Below are 14,186 nucleotides of genomic sequence, written 5' to 3'. Positions count from 1 at the left end.
GGAACAAAACAGATGCACAAAATATGTACATTTGTGATGTTTTATATAACAGAACCACCTTAGAAGTGTATCTCAGCTCTAGAAAGCAAGAAATGTGTCAGCTAATCATATCTGCTTCAAGTCTATTTGAATACCACTATTTTGAACTAGACTAATTGTGACAATGACAATCACCTATACTAATTATACAATATTAATTTCAGATACCACTCTTCTTGAAAATTCTTTCACCTTTTATGTTTTTAGTATTTTAGCTACCAATTTCATATGCATTTTGTCTACATGTAGATCTTAAGACAAAATGCCTAGCTCCGTTCTCATGCCAACAGATCTCAACTGTCTTCTGCGAAACACTGATCTCTCCCACATCAATATGTAACATACAAGGTTCCAGAAGGTAGTAATGAGATGGTATTCCATCCCTACAAAGAACAACCCAACACTGCCAAGCAGATGTCAGAAGACAGCAGCTTTTTGGGAACCACCACCTTAACATTCAACATTCTGCAATGAATTCTCATTCTTCTGAAACAACAGAAGCTCTTCAAGCACCTTCCAAAATACCTTAGACAGCAGATGCTATCATATTTTAAGTCTTTCATATTCCTATGACTATCAAAGAACACTACTTAGACATGATTTTGTTCTCAATACCCCAGAAAGAATTTTTAAAGGGACTCTTACAAAGGAATGCTCTCTTTGCCCAAAGGGGGGTTCATGATGTAGTCCTTAGTGATTGGTTTTACCCACAGTAGAACCATAAATAAAGGTGCCAAGAAGTTTATGTGTAGCAATGTTCTGAAAGAAGAAAAAAAAAGAGGAAGTTATTAAACAAAAATAATCACCATATTGTTGAACAGGGTGTATGGATTCAAAAGGAGAGATCTTAATTTTAAAATTAAAGAGAAAGACAAATAAGAAAATTGCTTCCCTATTTTATAGGCATGACTTACATTTCAACAAAACAGTAATACCAATATTGTGAAATCACACCAGATCAGGCTTCTAAAAAGTGCTCTTGGAATATTTATCGCAAACAATCCAACCAAAGGAATTCCACACACTATGCCACACTGTAGTAAAAGACAGTTGTTGAAAATTTTTATATGATGGCCTAACACCAAACTGCAACCGCTATTACAGTTTTAATTTAGAAACTCAGCATCTCAGATAATAATGGGGAATATGCTGCTATATTACTATTTTTTGCTTTATTAAAAACCTTCTCAGATTAACTTCCATTACCTATATAGACCAGGAGAAACAGTTCTTACAGGTCAGGTTTCACAGTTTAATGAATATTTTTATTTAGGAACCCTGACTAAATAGAACTTGGTACTTACATTCAATTAAAGATACTCAGACCAAAGAAAAAAGCCAAAAAAGCCAGCACAGTTTTTTCCTCTTAAAAGTATTGTATGAAACTGTACAGCTGAAATAAAAGTAGTAATCATTTGTGATCTTTGAGTACAAAACAGAAGAATTTTAAAAGGGGATCTAGTTTTCTGGAGCTTTTCCTGAAATTAATATCCTTCTTCATTTATAAACGCCATATCCCAATCGTTTTTAATTACTTAAATTAAAACAATTGGAGAGATATGGTGGGTTTGGTAGTGCAATGCCTCCTCACTAATAGAATCAGGTTGTTTATACTTCCACCTCCACCACAGTGCTTCTACACTCTAGAAAAAAACAAAGTAATCAAAAGTTGTTCTAAAGAACACAAGACCTCACTGATTGAAAACTATCAGCTTCCTAAAACCATTAAAATGTTGGCAAGTTTCAGAAGATGTTATCATATACATTTAAATCATTGATTTTAGATGAAGAAACAAGCCCTGATAGCTATTTAGTGTTGCTAGGGAACAAAACGTCATCAAAGAACTGTCCTAAGCATTTCATTACACTGTGGAAGCCTTATACCTGAACTTCTACTTATTTAAGAGATCCTACTGAGTTAATGGACTGGAATGTGACAAACCGTGGTTAAAATCACCTCTTTGGATTTTTTTTGTTTGTTTTGGGTTTGGGTTTTTGTTGGGGGTTTTTTGTTTGTTTGGATTTTTGTTGTTTTTTGGTTTATGGGGGGTTTTTTTTGCTTTGGTTGTGGGGTTTTTTTCAAGTACAGACAGAAAGGCTGAAAGACTCCTGAAGCAGACTCTGGTAAAAGAGGAATGTATACAAAGGAACATATACAAAAATGATACAAGCTGGTTAAGAAGACTCCAAATATATGCAGGAAAGAATACTGCTGCTAAAGGGGGAAAAAAGGAAATCAAAGAGCTATTAAAACCAAAAGGGACACCAGATGATTTTTATTCTGTTTACCCAAAACAACAAACTTACTCCCTAAAAGAATCACATTAATAATTTTGTACATATTAGCGAAGTGGTACTTAATCATTAACCTTCAAGTTTTTGGGCCTTATTTGGTCAATATTCCCTGTAAGTTAGGTGTTTCATTCGGTAAAGAAATAGGATTTTGTGTTGGGCCTTTTTTGGGTTGTTTAGTTTTGTGGGTTTGTGTTGGGTTTTGGGGGACATTGGTAGCTGGTGGGTTTTTTGGACAGTTTTAGGAACTTGTTTAGCTTTTTGGTTTGTTTTTGGGATTAGTTTTTTGTTGGTTTTGCTTTGCTTTTGTTTGCTTGTTTGCTTTTTTAAGTAGGCTATGCATTTTATTCCAGAGATAAATGGTTTTCCTGCAACCACATTAGAGAGCTTCGTATCAGTGACATGTCATTCTCATTTACAGCACCCCTTTAGTCACTGTCAAAAAACTACAGTCAATAAATGATGTACTCATTGATAGAAACATATCACTAAGGGCAAGTAATGGTCTCCAGGCCTATTAGAACCTATCATTTGACAATGATTCTTTGTTTGTAATTTCATTACCAGATTATATTGATATCTGACCAAGTTCGAATCCACTAATCATCATTTTTCCCGTTGAATAGTCAAAGTATAGGTAGACTTTTGAAAATAACTAGCTTTGTGTTGCATAAAGTTATCTTTAACAATCAGTTCCAATATCCTCTAAACATGAAGCTAGGGAGGTTTATTTTTTCATAACCACATTCTAGTGAATATTAATTGGCCTTTTAGGTATTGATTAATGGACTTTTGTTTCAGAGAGTTTACATTTCTGCCTAGGATGCAATGTCCACAGATCAAGGAAAATGTTAGAAAACTAAAGAATACTTTAGAAAAGGCATAAGAAATTTTAAAATATTGAGAATCATAAAAACTGAAAACTAAGAACTTTGTCTAGGTGAAAAGAACAGATTAGGAAGTGACTCAAGTCACAGTCTACACACAGAGAGAAATTTAACAGCACATACAACAAGCCAACAGCTCGCAGCTGTAGCTGGACAACTACACAGAGTGCCAGTATAACACAGTGTACTTGCTTATGAATTTACCAAGTGCAAAGGACCCATAACAAACAGATTAATTTTAAGATGGGAATTTCTGACGGTAAAGAACAAAAATAATTTTCCTATCAGAAAACATAATGGTTCTCTTAGGAAACTGACCAGACTAAGTAGCCACAATGGCCAATGTTGCAGAATCTGCCATTATCGTGTATAAAACATCAAGATCTGTGAAAGACATTTGGATTTTCACCCTCAACCAGAGAATGCTGAAGAGAAATAGTGAAAATGGAGAAAACATTTTACCACCAAACTCAAGAATGACTGAAAATGAAAATATTCATTTAAACTGATATTTACATCTGACCCCTATTAAATATTATGGGTCATTTTTGCACTGTATCCTACACTAGACTGATTAAAGGCACAATGCCCACCTGGAGGTGGGGGAGGGAAAAAAAAGTCTGTGGTTGCACTTTTACTTCCTGAAGGAAATGATGGGGGAATGAAAGCTGAACACAGAGACATTCATGGTGGAGCTCTTGCAGGAGGAAGGAAAAGCTCCTTTAATTGGGCTCTAATTACAAGGCAAAGACTGTAACAGACTGGCAGAGCACAGGTTGAGCAGAAAGAGGCAGGTGGCAAGTCTGCTCAAGATATGAAAAGCACGCAGCAACAGAAGTCTTAGTCACTACCTTCTTGTTGGAATAGTTTGCTTTGTTTATTTTCAGATATAAAAGATTTAAAGATTGAGTAGCATATACCTATTTGCATATATTTTCTCTTACTGTGTTATTTTTTCTGTTGCTAAATTCAGAGCATCCAGATGCATTTGAGCCAGTCGCAAGCCAGGGAATGTCAAAAAAGCACCAATAAGTGAACACAGAACAGCCAGGAACAATTTGAAGGTTAGTTTAGACACAGGACCCCTAAAAGAAAAGAAAGGAAATAAGCATTTTCTTGGGGAGGAATTTGGGGGATGAGGGTATCAGAGACTACTTTCAACTCAACAGTATCTAACATTTAATAAAAAAGCCAACAATATTCTACAGTCTTACTCTGGAATACCAGCATTATTACAAACCAATCAGAAGCTCAAATTAAAAAAAAAAATCATTTCAAAACCCAACCAAGTCACCTATTTATTTCCTAGTAAAACAGAAAACCTAAGCTACTGCCCATAAGATGTTAATTTGTTAGCAGAAAAGAAAAAGAGTAATTTTATATTGTAAGTAACAACAAATCATATAACAGGAATAGCTAATAAAATGATTTTAAGGACTACATTTTTAAGAGAGGAACAGATACCAGCTTAACTGGTCAAAGACAAAATGGATACTTCATTCTACCATTATTCATTAAAAAGCTCTATCAAACTGTTATTCCTGCAGCTTTTCACAAATTTATCCAAAACATGCATGTGCCCATTTACATGTCTCTTCCAAGTGATTAACATAGTATATAAAAAAAATTACAGAAAATATTTTCAGGATCAACCAAATTACAGAGTTAATTACAAAATCAACAAACACTGGATCACACAAAGAAAAAAAAACACAAACAAGTACGCCCCCCCAAACAACAACAACAACAAAAAAACAAGTGACAGGTAACTAACAGATTAAAGAGAAACAAAACCAGATCTTGTGTTTCAAATTCTTTCTTAATCTATGTCATATAAACTACCAAGAGACACCATCATCCACTCAATTGCAACTATAAACAGCAATTTTATAGCACTGCAAAAGTTTAAAACTAAACACTGAAAATGAAAATTAATACAGAAGTTAGTGAACCTGCAATAGCTTAGGAAAGCAGAAGAAAGAAACGCTAAGAAACACATGAGATTCCATTACAGATTTCCCATGAGTTTATTCATAAATGATGCTAATCTAAGGAAACTTCTGTTCTTCAAAAATAAAGATATCCCATGGCTTCTGCATGATACTTGACACCTACCAAGTAAGAAATTCAAAGTTGTGCTCCCAGTGATGAAATGCCCCATAAATTTTAGAGCACATGTATATGGAAACAACTGTGACAGAAATCCATTTTTCAATAAACAAAGGCTATCTGAGACAGTGATTGTGTATTTATGTAACATCACAAAGCTATAGCATGTTCCTCCAACAGACTGTACAAAACTTTGAGATCCTGTAGCAAGCAGATGTTTTTGCCTGATAGGAGCACATTACTACAACCCAAAACCAAGACTGAACAGCAAAATTTATTCCTAATGCCAATTTTCTCAAACTCCATATGTAGCTTTTGCACACTCACCCTCTTGAGTGCCATAGGAATGGTAAAAAACATCTATCACCTATTTTAAACAATCCATGCAAAGCTGAAGAGAAAGACCATGGAAAACCATTTACAGTTTTGAATCTTATGAGCTACAATCACAATGTCAGAAACCACCTCTGTATTAAAAAGAAAACACTAATGCACCTTCAGTTACTTTTGGGTACTGACAGATTCTTTTCATTAAGCCACCTCTTCCCATTATTGTAGATATTATAACCATGTACAAGAGCAAAACATGCAAGTCAAATGCTTGTTAAGAAAATCTAAGTGATTCAGTTATAAATGCCTACATAAAACAGATAAATGTATTTCCAGAAACTTACTGGGATTCCAAACCTTGTTTTTCAAGAAACTGCATAGCACTTTCAGAGAAATTTGAGAAACCTGCAGAGACACATATATTTATTTTATTACAGTACAAATGCAGAATAATTTTATTTCCTTTTTGGAAATAAAATGCTAGGTAAAAGGTCATCTTTCAAACAATTTTTCACATATCTAGCATAGCTTTTCATGTACTAATTAGTTAGCCATAATACAATAAAACTTGATTATCAACATCTCTAATACTTGTTCATTTCAAGAAGATGAAAAAATGTAACATTTTTTTGGTCTGTTCCAGTAAAGGAGCTTCACTTTGTTATGGAAGTCAAAAAGGGTTAAATGTAAAACTGGAAGGCAAATATAATCAACAAAACAAATAACTAGGCAAAGATTACACTATTTAAAAGAAAACAAGGAAACTATTCAGAATAGTCTTTAAAATCTGCATTCCAAACCAAAGTTTTTTTAGAAGTGTATGACACATAACACTCATTTTAACACAAATATTCACAAAAACGCTGGAAATAATTTTTTCAGATCATGCAATCACAAGAGCTGCTTCAAACACTAAAAAAGGAGTTACCTGATTCCAGTCCAAACTCTAGGTAGTTTTCTGTCACAATGAGAATCGCCATTGCTTTCACAAAGAAGAAAAAACCAAAGGTGACACAGACTGATCTTTCACCTCCATCCTCAACTTTGAAATAATGGGTAGTCAATGAAAACAGTACCTTACTACACAAGAAAAATGTCAAGGAAGATTAAGTTTATAAAGAAACTAAATAACCATTTGTATATAATAACAACTTGTAATAACTATAATAACTTGTAACAACTAAAATAACTAAGAATTATAAAGTTGCATTTTGGTCGTCTACACTAGGGCTGTTCTATGGTGTGCCTTTTTTTTTTTTTAAAGTAATATGTGTTCAGCCAATTTCAGGTTAAATTAGAGAACACAATAAAGCATAATAATCACCTAATGGGTAGCCAGGAATACACTACTCTGGAACAGTTTTGATCTAGGCTTACTTAGAATAAGAAAACATAAAAAACATGAGAAGATGGAACTTGTATTTCTCTCCTTTCAGACATATAGAATTACTTTTATTGGAAAACACATTTTAGATCACTGAGTCCAACTATTAACCTAACACCCCAAGTTCATCATTAAACCATGTCCCTAAGCACCTGATCTGTGCATGTTTGACATCTTTTGACAGCTATCAGACAGTAGCACAACAGCACATTCAGTACTATCTAGAAAAGAAAAATCTATTCCATGCTCACCTTGGAAACACAAAATCAACCTTTAAAACCCTACACAGACTGGAATGATATATCAAGTGCTTTTATCTAACCCTAGTGCCACAAAGACAATCATTTAAGACAACAGCACCTCTCTTATCAGGATGTTTTAAAAATATTTTTTGAGTATTCTCCTCTTTTACACATCTCTAAATATAATTATCTCTAAAGTTAAACAGACTACGACAAATTTTTCATGATACACTGTCAACTCTGATTACTGTGAACTGCAGTCCATCATAATTTATTTTATTTTCAAATGACAGGCAATATCCAGTGCAGATTTAAATAAAGTATTTGGAGATCATCCCAGGCACTACCTGCTTTGAAAAGGCAAAGAGATCATGAAAAAACTAGATTTAAAATGTAAACTGTGCACCTTTTTTTCCCCATAACACAATAACATTCATATTTGCATTTTTTTAATACTGTAGAATTTTAAGATGTAGAATATATGAAAACATGTTTTAGGGTATCTACTCAGTAAAACATTTAAACAGTCAACAGTTAATCTCTCAAGAAAATATGATTATGCAATACCGCACTTCATCAGGCATCACATATTTTACATACGCCTTGCTGCATTTCATGTGTATGCAGAGAGGTTTTCACATGCACACAGGAAAGGGGCCTAAGCACAGCCTCCAACAGTTCTAAGCTCATAGTAATCAACTTAAGATCTCTTCATACTTTACAGAAAGAATTTATATATCTAAAGGAAGACTTACCTCATCCCAAAAAGAGGTACATAATAGGTCATATAGACTGTGTTCTGGAAAGCCTTATTTCTCTAATAATACATCTTAAACCAAATGTCTTTTTACTGCTAGGGACATCAATCACAAACTGAATATACCTTGAAGTTATATAAAGGACTTAATAACAGTTTGTGATCTATAGTCCTAACCTATAATCAGATTTATAACCTCCTAGATACATCATGTTTTCAACTATGGATTGTGCCTGAAGGATACGGAAAATTCAACTAGGAAAAAGAAAGAATACTGACAATAAACTCCAATTATAGTACAGATTCAGAACTCAATAAATAGATTAATGATTATGCAAACTACATGTGACTGAAACCTTCTGTTAGTTGAATAATCACCACTGCTCCTATTTTAGGGCTGGAGAAAATCGAAGCACTATGGCTTGCTTCATCACTTCCTTTCACTGCCTGATCTACTATTCAGGATCTACTGAAGGAATAATTTGGGAGTATTCAGTGCTATGTTAATAGGTTCCTCATCCCCCACTTTCATTTATTTTGTTTCGGCCACAAGAAGTGATATGCTTGCAGAATTTATGGTACATCCCTTTAGAAAAATAATTTTATTTTTTAAACTGCTATAATTATGTAATTTTTGAATTATACAGTCCACATGGTTGAAGAGAAAAAGATCCATTTTCTGTTCCTACTAAAACACATGAAATCTGTCAATTCACAGAATCACACAATATTCTGAGTTGGAAGAGACCCACAAAGATCATCAAAAGTCCAACTCCTGGCCCTGCACAGGACACCCCAGGAACCACACCATGTGCCTGAGAGCATTCTCCCAACTCAGATAGGCTTGGTGCTGTGATCACTTACCTGGGGAACCTGTTCCAGTGCCCGACCACCCTCTGGGTAAGAAACCGTTTCCTGATATCTAACCTAAACCTCCCCTGACTCAGCTTCATGCCTTTTCCTTGGGTCCCGTCACTGGACACCAGAGAGAAGAGCACTTGCCCTTTTTAAACTTCCTACAGCTTGTGATTGCTCAATTAATGAATTTCTCAAGGTCTTTCTGAAAGGACTCCCTGCCTTGCAGGGAGTCAACAACTCCTAATTTTGTATCATCTGCCAACTTACTTTGCATCCCTTCAAGTCCCATGTCCAAGCTGTTTAGGACGATGTTTAAGAGAACTGGGTGTAAGATGGAGCCCTGTAAATCCAGCACAGGTTTAGAGTCAGCTGGAAGTTTATCATCCTCACAGCCATGGTCCTTCAGCTCAGGCACTGGGACACACTTAGTCCATCACTGGTGTTGATGACAGGCAAAGAATGCATTAAACACCTTTGCCTTGTCTCTGTCCCTGTTTGTGAGGTGACTATCTCATCTGGTAAGCATTTTTTTATTTCACAAAGGCAGTCTTTTGCTAGTCATCTGGCTGCAACTGCTACAGTGAAAACTGTGATCAGTAACTCAGTTTGCTAATTCTGAATATTTGTTCTGACAACACTCAGCTTTTCAAATTTCAGAATAAGAGAAATCAATCTGTGAAGAGGTACTATCTGCAGTAAAGTGTAACTAAGGAATAATTAAAAAAAAATTGTAATTCAAACGTTATCGTCTACACCAAAGTGAGTTCTCAGTAACATTGCAAAAGTAATGTTTAAGCCAAAATTCAGAAGGCTATGACAGTAACCTGTCTTAAAAACCCCCTTAACATCTTTGTTTTGCTAATTCTTCTGTTACTCCATCTCAGGCACTGGAAACTAAGTGTGTGATGAAACAGTGAGAGATGAAAAAAAAAAAAACCTGATAATCCAACACAATATACCGCAGCTTTCAAAAATATTACAAATTGAGCAGCTGGTACAGTAGGTCTTCTAAATGGTGTCTTCAAGAAACACACTTTAGTATTCCTGAAACTAGCTACCCATTTAAAGGTTTATTTTTCTGTTCCACTACAGGTAAGAGAGATCCCTATCCTGGAACTGTCTTACCCACATTACCAGGAACACAAATACTACTGCTTTTAGACTAAATTTCTGTTAATACATAGATGTATAGACAATACTAGCTTCTCGGACTTTTCTGGTTATCTACACTATGAACATTAAAAATTGCTAAGAGTGGGTTACTGAACGGAATTAAAACACCCATTTCTAGAAGACACAGCTGAAAAATGCCTAATCATCGTTTCCAAATTCTCTAAACTTTTTTGGTCATTCAGTCATACAAATCCTTATTACAACCTATCATGTCTTACCATACAACCACAAAACAGAAGACACACTTGTCAACAAAACACAAAACTGTTCTGTATTTAATTTTTGACATATCACATTGACTGATGTCAATCAAAAATATGGAGGTAACCAAATTTCTCTAGCATGTCAATTATCATACAATCATTCTGGTCTTGACATACCAAATTAGTAATTAGTTGAGTAAGTTTTAAGTATTCTCAGCATCCCAGAGGCCTGATGTCACAACATGTGAATGAACCGTTTTTCTTCTGAAATGTAGTCTCACTAGGTTCCAGTAACCACATTGCTCCCAATGCCTCTGCATATCACCCTTTGCATCACTCTCCTTCACTCAGAAAGCTGTAATGCCTGGGATAAGTTATGTTGACATATTTACGGAGATGCTAACGCTAATATAAAATTGAGACTGTGCTTCCTGGTACTGCAGCCTTCTGCACTGCCACACTGCACAGGGTCACACTACTTCATCCCATCAGCCCAGAAACCATACAGACTCTTGACAGCTACTTGCCCATTCACCCTATTGAGACAGAAAACTTACACTGACAAGCAGTTTAAATCTTTTTTAAAGTTTTTTTTGCCCTAAATTGATGAACAAGTGAAAGCAGTGGTAGGACTGTACTCAAAACCACACTAAGAAAGTGGTATTGCAGTGGATTTTCCTACAATATAAAATTTACAACTCTGTTTCACCTAGAATTGCAATTAATTGTAGTGTTATTTAAATGGGCTATTCCCGAGATTTGAAAAATGAAGCAAGTAGGGTTTTTTTGTTCAGGAAGTATTAAATATACTGAAAACAAAAAGTGTGAAATACACTTCCAAACTTCTCCAAAAGCTGTACTTTCTGTACAGAAGTCTATTTGTGATTGCCAAACTGAGCAAAATAATTTAGTTTAGAACCACTGGATACTACAGAGAAGCACACATATATTTTTCCCATAAATTATTTGGTATTAATGTTAACAAGCTATTGATACCAGCATTTACAAAGAGCATGTGCAGCATATACATTATCCAACAATGGTACTAGCTTACATGATTCACAAATGCTAAATATTTGTGTATCCTTCCCATTAGCAACACAGAGATTTACAGGAATTACACAATTATGTAAACTATTCGGAACATGTAGAGTGATTCAAGAAAACAGAAAAGGATACACCGCAAAAGCCAAGACAAGCAGACACCACACTACACTGATATTCATTTCCTGTGAGGGCTTCACAATGCTGTAATAGGCTTCTGTCACCACATACACAACTGTAGCTGCAACAGTGAAATCCACCAACCACTGATATTCCGGAAAATAATGCAGTGCTGAAAAATAAAAATTTGTGATTGCTAAAGGTATGCTTTAACATATATGCAATGCAGTAACAATTAAAAAAGGTTTTCAACTAAATGAAGTCTAGGTAGACCCAGATCAATCAAGTGAAGTGCAACAACAGTGAAAAAGCCGCATATTCTTCCTCAACAACATAAACTTCACTCTTCACTTCTGTCATTCGATACTTGATTACTACTCACATTGATATGGTTAAAAGATTTTACTATTTTATCACCTCTGTTTTTATACATTAATATCCTAAACTGAAAAGGCATACGTAATGCAGATTTCACACTACAGAAAAAAAATAGTTCAGTTCTTCAGCTGAGTCTAGCTGCAATTCCAGTTAAGAGTTTTTTCTGACTTTCTGTTAAAATTCACTGGCAGTCATTTAATTAATTATACTACATTTAATTAATCATACTACACATGATCACTTTATTTAAAAAATCCCAACATCTAAGATACTGATGGCTTGCTCTTCCAGATTTAATTAATACATCCTGTACAGCAATAGTCACTGTACAAATTTCACTGTAAAAATTCTGGGGATTGTACTGTATTGCATACAGGCTGGATGACATGAAGAGAGAGCTCCCAGAGGTGCTGGAAACCACAAAGAACAATTTTTGACAACAAAGTGTGGCCTGTCCCACACAAACACCTTTCCTACACCTTCACAATCTGAAAGTCAAAAAAACATTACTGAACATTTGACTTGACTACAAGCCAAATGTTGGCAAGCACATGAAACTGGCCAAAATTGGGTATTTGCAAGTCCTATACTTATTTTGAAATAACAATCTGGTTAGATTCACCGGAAAAAACTGTACATGTAACTTTTTAAAGACAGTCAAACCCTATCTTGTATCACTCAGGTAGACAATTAAATGCTACAATTTCAAAGAAATAACACTGATTGTGATTAAGGAATCAAGAATCACCATTTAAAAAACAGCAACTTCCAAAACACTTAATTCTGCATATTTCTGTATTTGTGTCACTTCGCATTTTTAAGCATTTCATCTTAATGTTTCCAGTGCGTGGCTGAAAGGTCAACCACACATTTCTTATTTTAGATAAGCAGAAACTATTATGTTTTCACATCTGCCAATTCTTGTTTTCTTGTACAAACCTACAAACTCTATTTTGAATAGACTATGAAGTGATTCTTTTGGTGTTGCCTCATATTGCTATGGAAGTCTGATCCAATAGCTGTGCTTTATCATAGAATCAACCAGGTTGGAAAAGACCGCTGAGATCATCAAGTCCAATCCTTGATCCAACACCACTGCGGTTATTAGACCACGGCACTTAGTACCACATCCAGTCTCATCTTAAAACCTCCAGGGACGGTGAATCCACCACCTCCCTGGGCAGCCCATTCCAATGTCTGATTACTGTCTGTAAAAAATTTCTTCCTGATGTCCAACCTAAACCTCCCCTGGGAGAGCTTAAGACCTTTATATTCATCCTTTTCCACAGCACTGTTATTAAAATGGCACCTATGGAACTTGAAAGGAGACTTAGCCTGAATATTTGCTTTCTCATTTATGATCAGTTTTACTTCTATTCATTAATTGTCTATAAAGGAGATATTCCAGCATTCATTGCAAATAAACATCTGATAGAAACAATAAGGATATATCTGAAACATTACTGTTTGCACAGAGTTATTCTTACCAATAGTGTCCCTTTCTGTCACAGATTTTGTTTCCAGATGAAGATCAATATCTTTTGGAATGGTTAAGGGCTTGTTTTCAATATGACCATTATATTTTCTGTTAAAATAAAGAAATAAGTAGATAAAAACACAGGTATGACAAAATAAACTTTTTCAATATATAATGACATTTCAAATTTAAGAAAAATGCAGACCACTTTTTTTTTCCCCCAAATGCAAATATTTTTATCTATCTGACTTAAAGCAGTATTTCAAGTTGAAATTTGAGAAGCTACCAGGTATGTTGATGGTTCCTAGCTTTATCTTAACAGACTTTGACGTACTGCTCTGGTATAGGTTTAAGTGGTTTCTATATGCTGCATCTTGAGCAAGTATTAGGTCAAGATCCAGTGGCCAGTATTTACTTCAGCCCATTGATTTTCTCTGTTCAGAGAGCTACGTGGTGTTCCCACAGACAAAAAAAAAAAAATCACAGAAAAAGTATTAGCCCCTCTTGTCACAACAGGGTGCTTAGCAAGTAAATCAAATGATCTGGATTAACCTAGGTCCTTGAAAGATTCATCCATCCAGCCATCAGGCAAAGACAACTTCAAGATAGCTTTCTAATCTAAAAAATGTACACAGGGTGCTTTTCATCTAGAGTTCTGAAACTCTGCCAACATCATGATCTTCACTTCCCTGAAAATAAGTCACACTAGTAGACTTCAAATTGAAAAAAAGCAATATTCTTAGGAGAAAATTAACAAAGTTAGATGAAATTGGTCTGATAGATCTGGTCTGACAGTAAAATTCTGACAGAATTTTACTAAGGTTAAATTCATCTCATCACTGTTAAAAAAGAAATCATCAAAGCAGATCAGAAAATGTTTTGTTAGATTAAAA

General features: G+C 34.9%; 1 protein-coding gene across 3 annotated transcripts in view; it reads right to left on the bottom strand.

The window, feature by feature from the left end:
* TMEM161B (transmembrane protein 161B) overlaps positions 1 to 14,186 on the bottom strand; it is a 42,195-nt gene that overhangs the window by 11,751 nt on the left and 16,258 nt on the right. For 2 of the 3 annotated variants that reach the window (XM_050328550.1, XM_050328551.1), the window contains exons 4-9: positions 13,304 to 13,401; positions 11,454 to 11,610; positions 6,586 to 6,737; positions 6,002 to 6,062; positions 4,163 to 4,303; positions 685 to 798 (exon numbers count right to left, since the gene is read on the bottom strand). In XM_050328550.1, coding sequence (XP_050184507.1) covers positions 685 to 798; positions 4,163 to 4,303; positions 6,002 to 6,062; positions 6,586 to 6,737; positions 11,454 to 11,610; positions 13,304 to 13,401 — 723 coding nt within the window. The remainder of the gene's footprint in view (positions 1 to 684; positions 799 to 4,162; positions 4,304 to 6,001; positions 6,063 to 6,585; positions 6,738 to 11,453; positions 11,611 to 13,303; positions 13,402 to 14,186) is intronic. The other variant, XM_050328552.1, reaches the window with a different exon arrangement.

Source organism: Myiozetetes cayanensis, unplaced genomic scaffold, assembly GCF_022539395.1.
Source record: "Myiozetetes cayanensis isolate MyiCay16 unplaced genomic scaffold, myiCay2020 scf4, whole genome shotgun sequence".
In the NCBI taxonomy this organism is placed as follows: Eukaryota; Metazoa; Chordata; class Aves; order Passeriformes; family Tyrannidae; genus Myiozetetes; species Myiozetetes cayanensis.
Note: the sequence above shows the minus strand (reverse complement) of the source record. Positions and strands in the feature narration are given on the sequence as shown.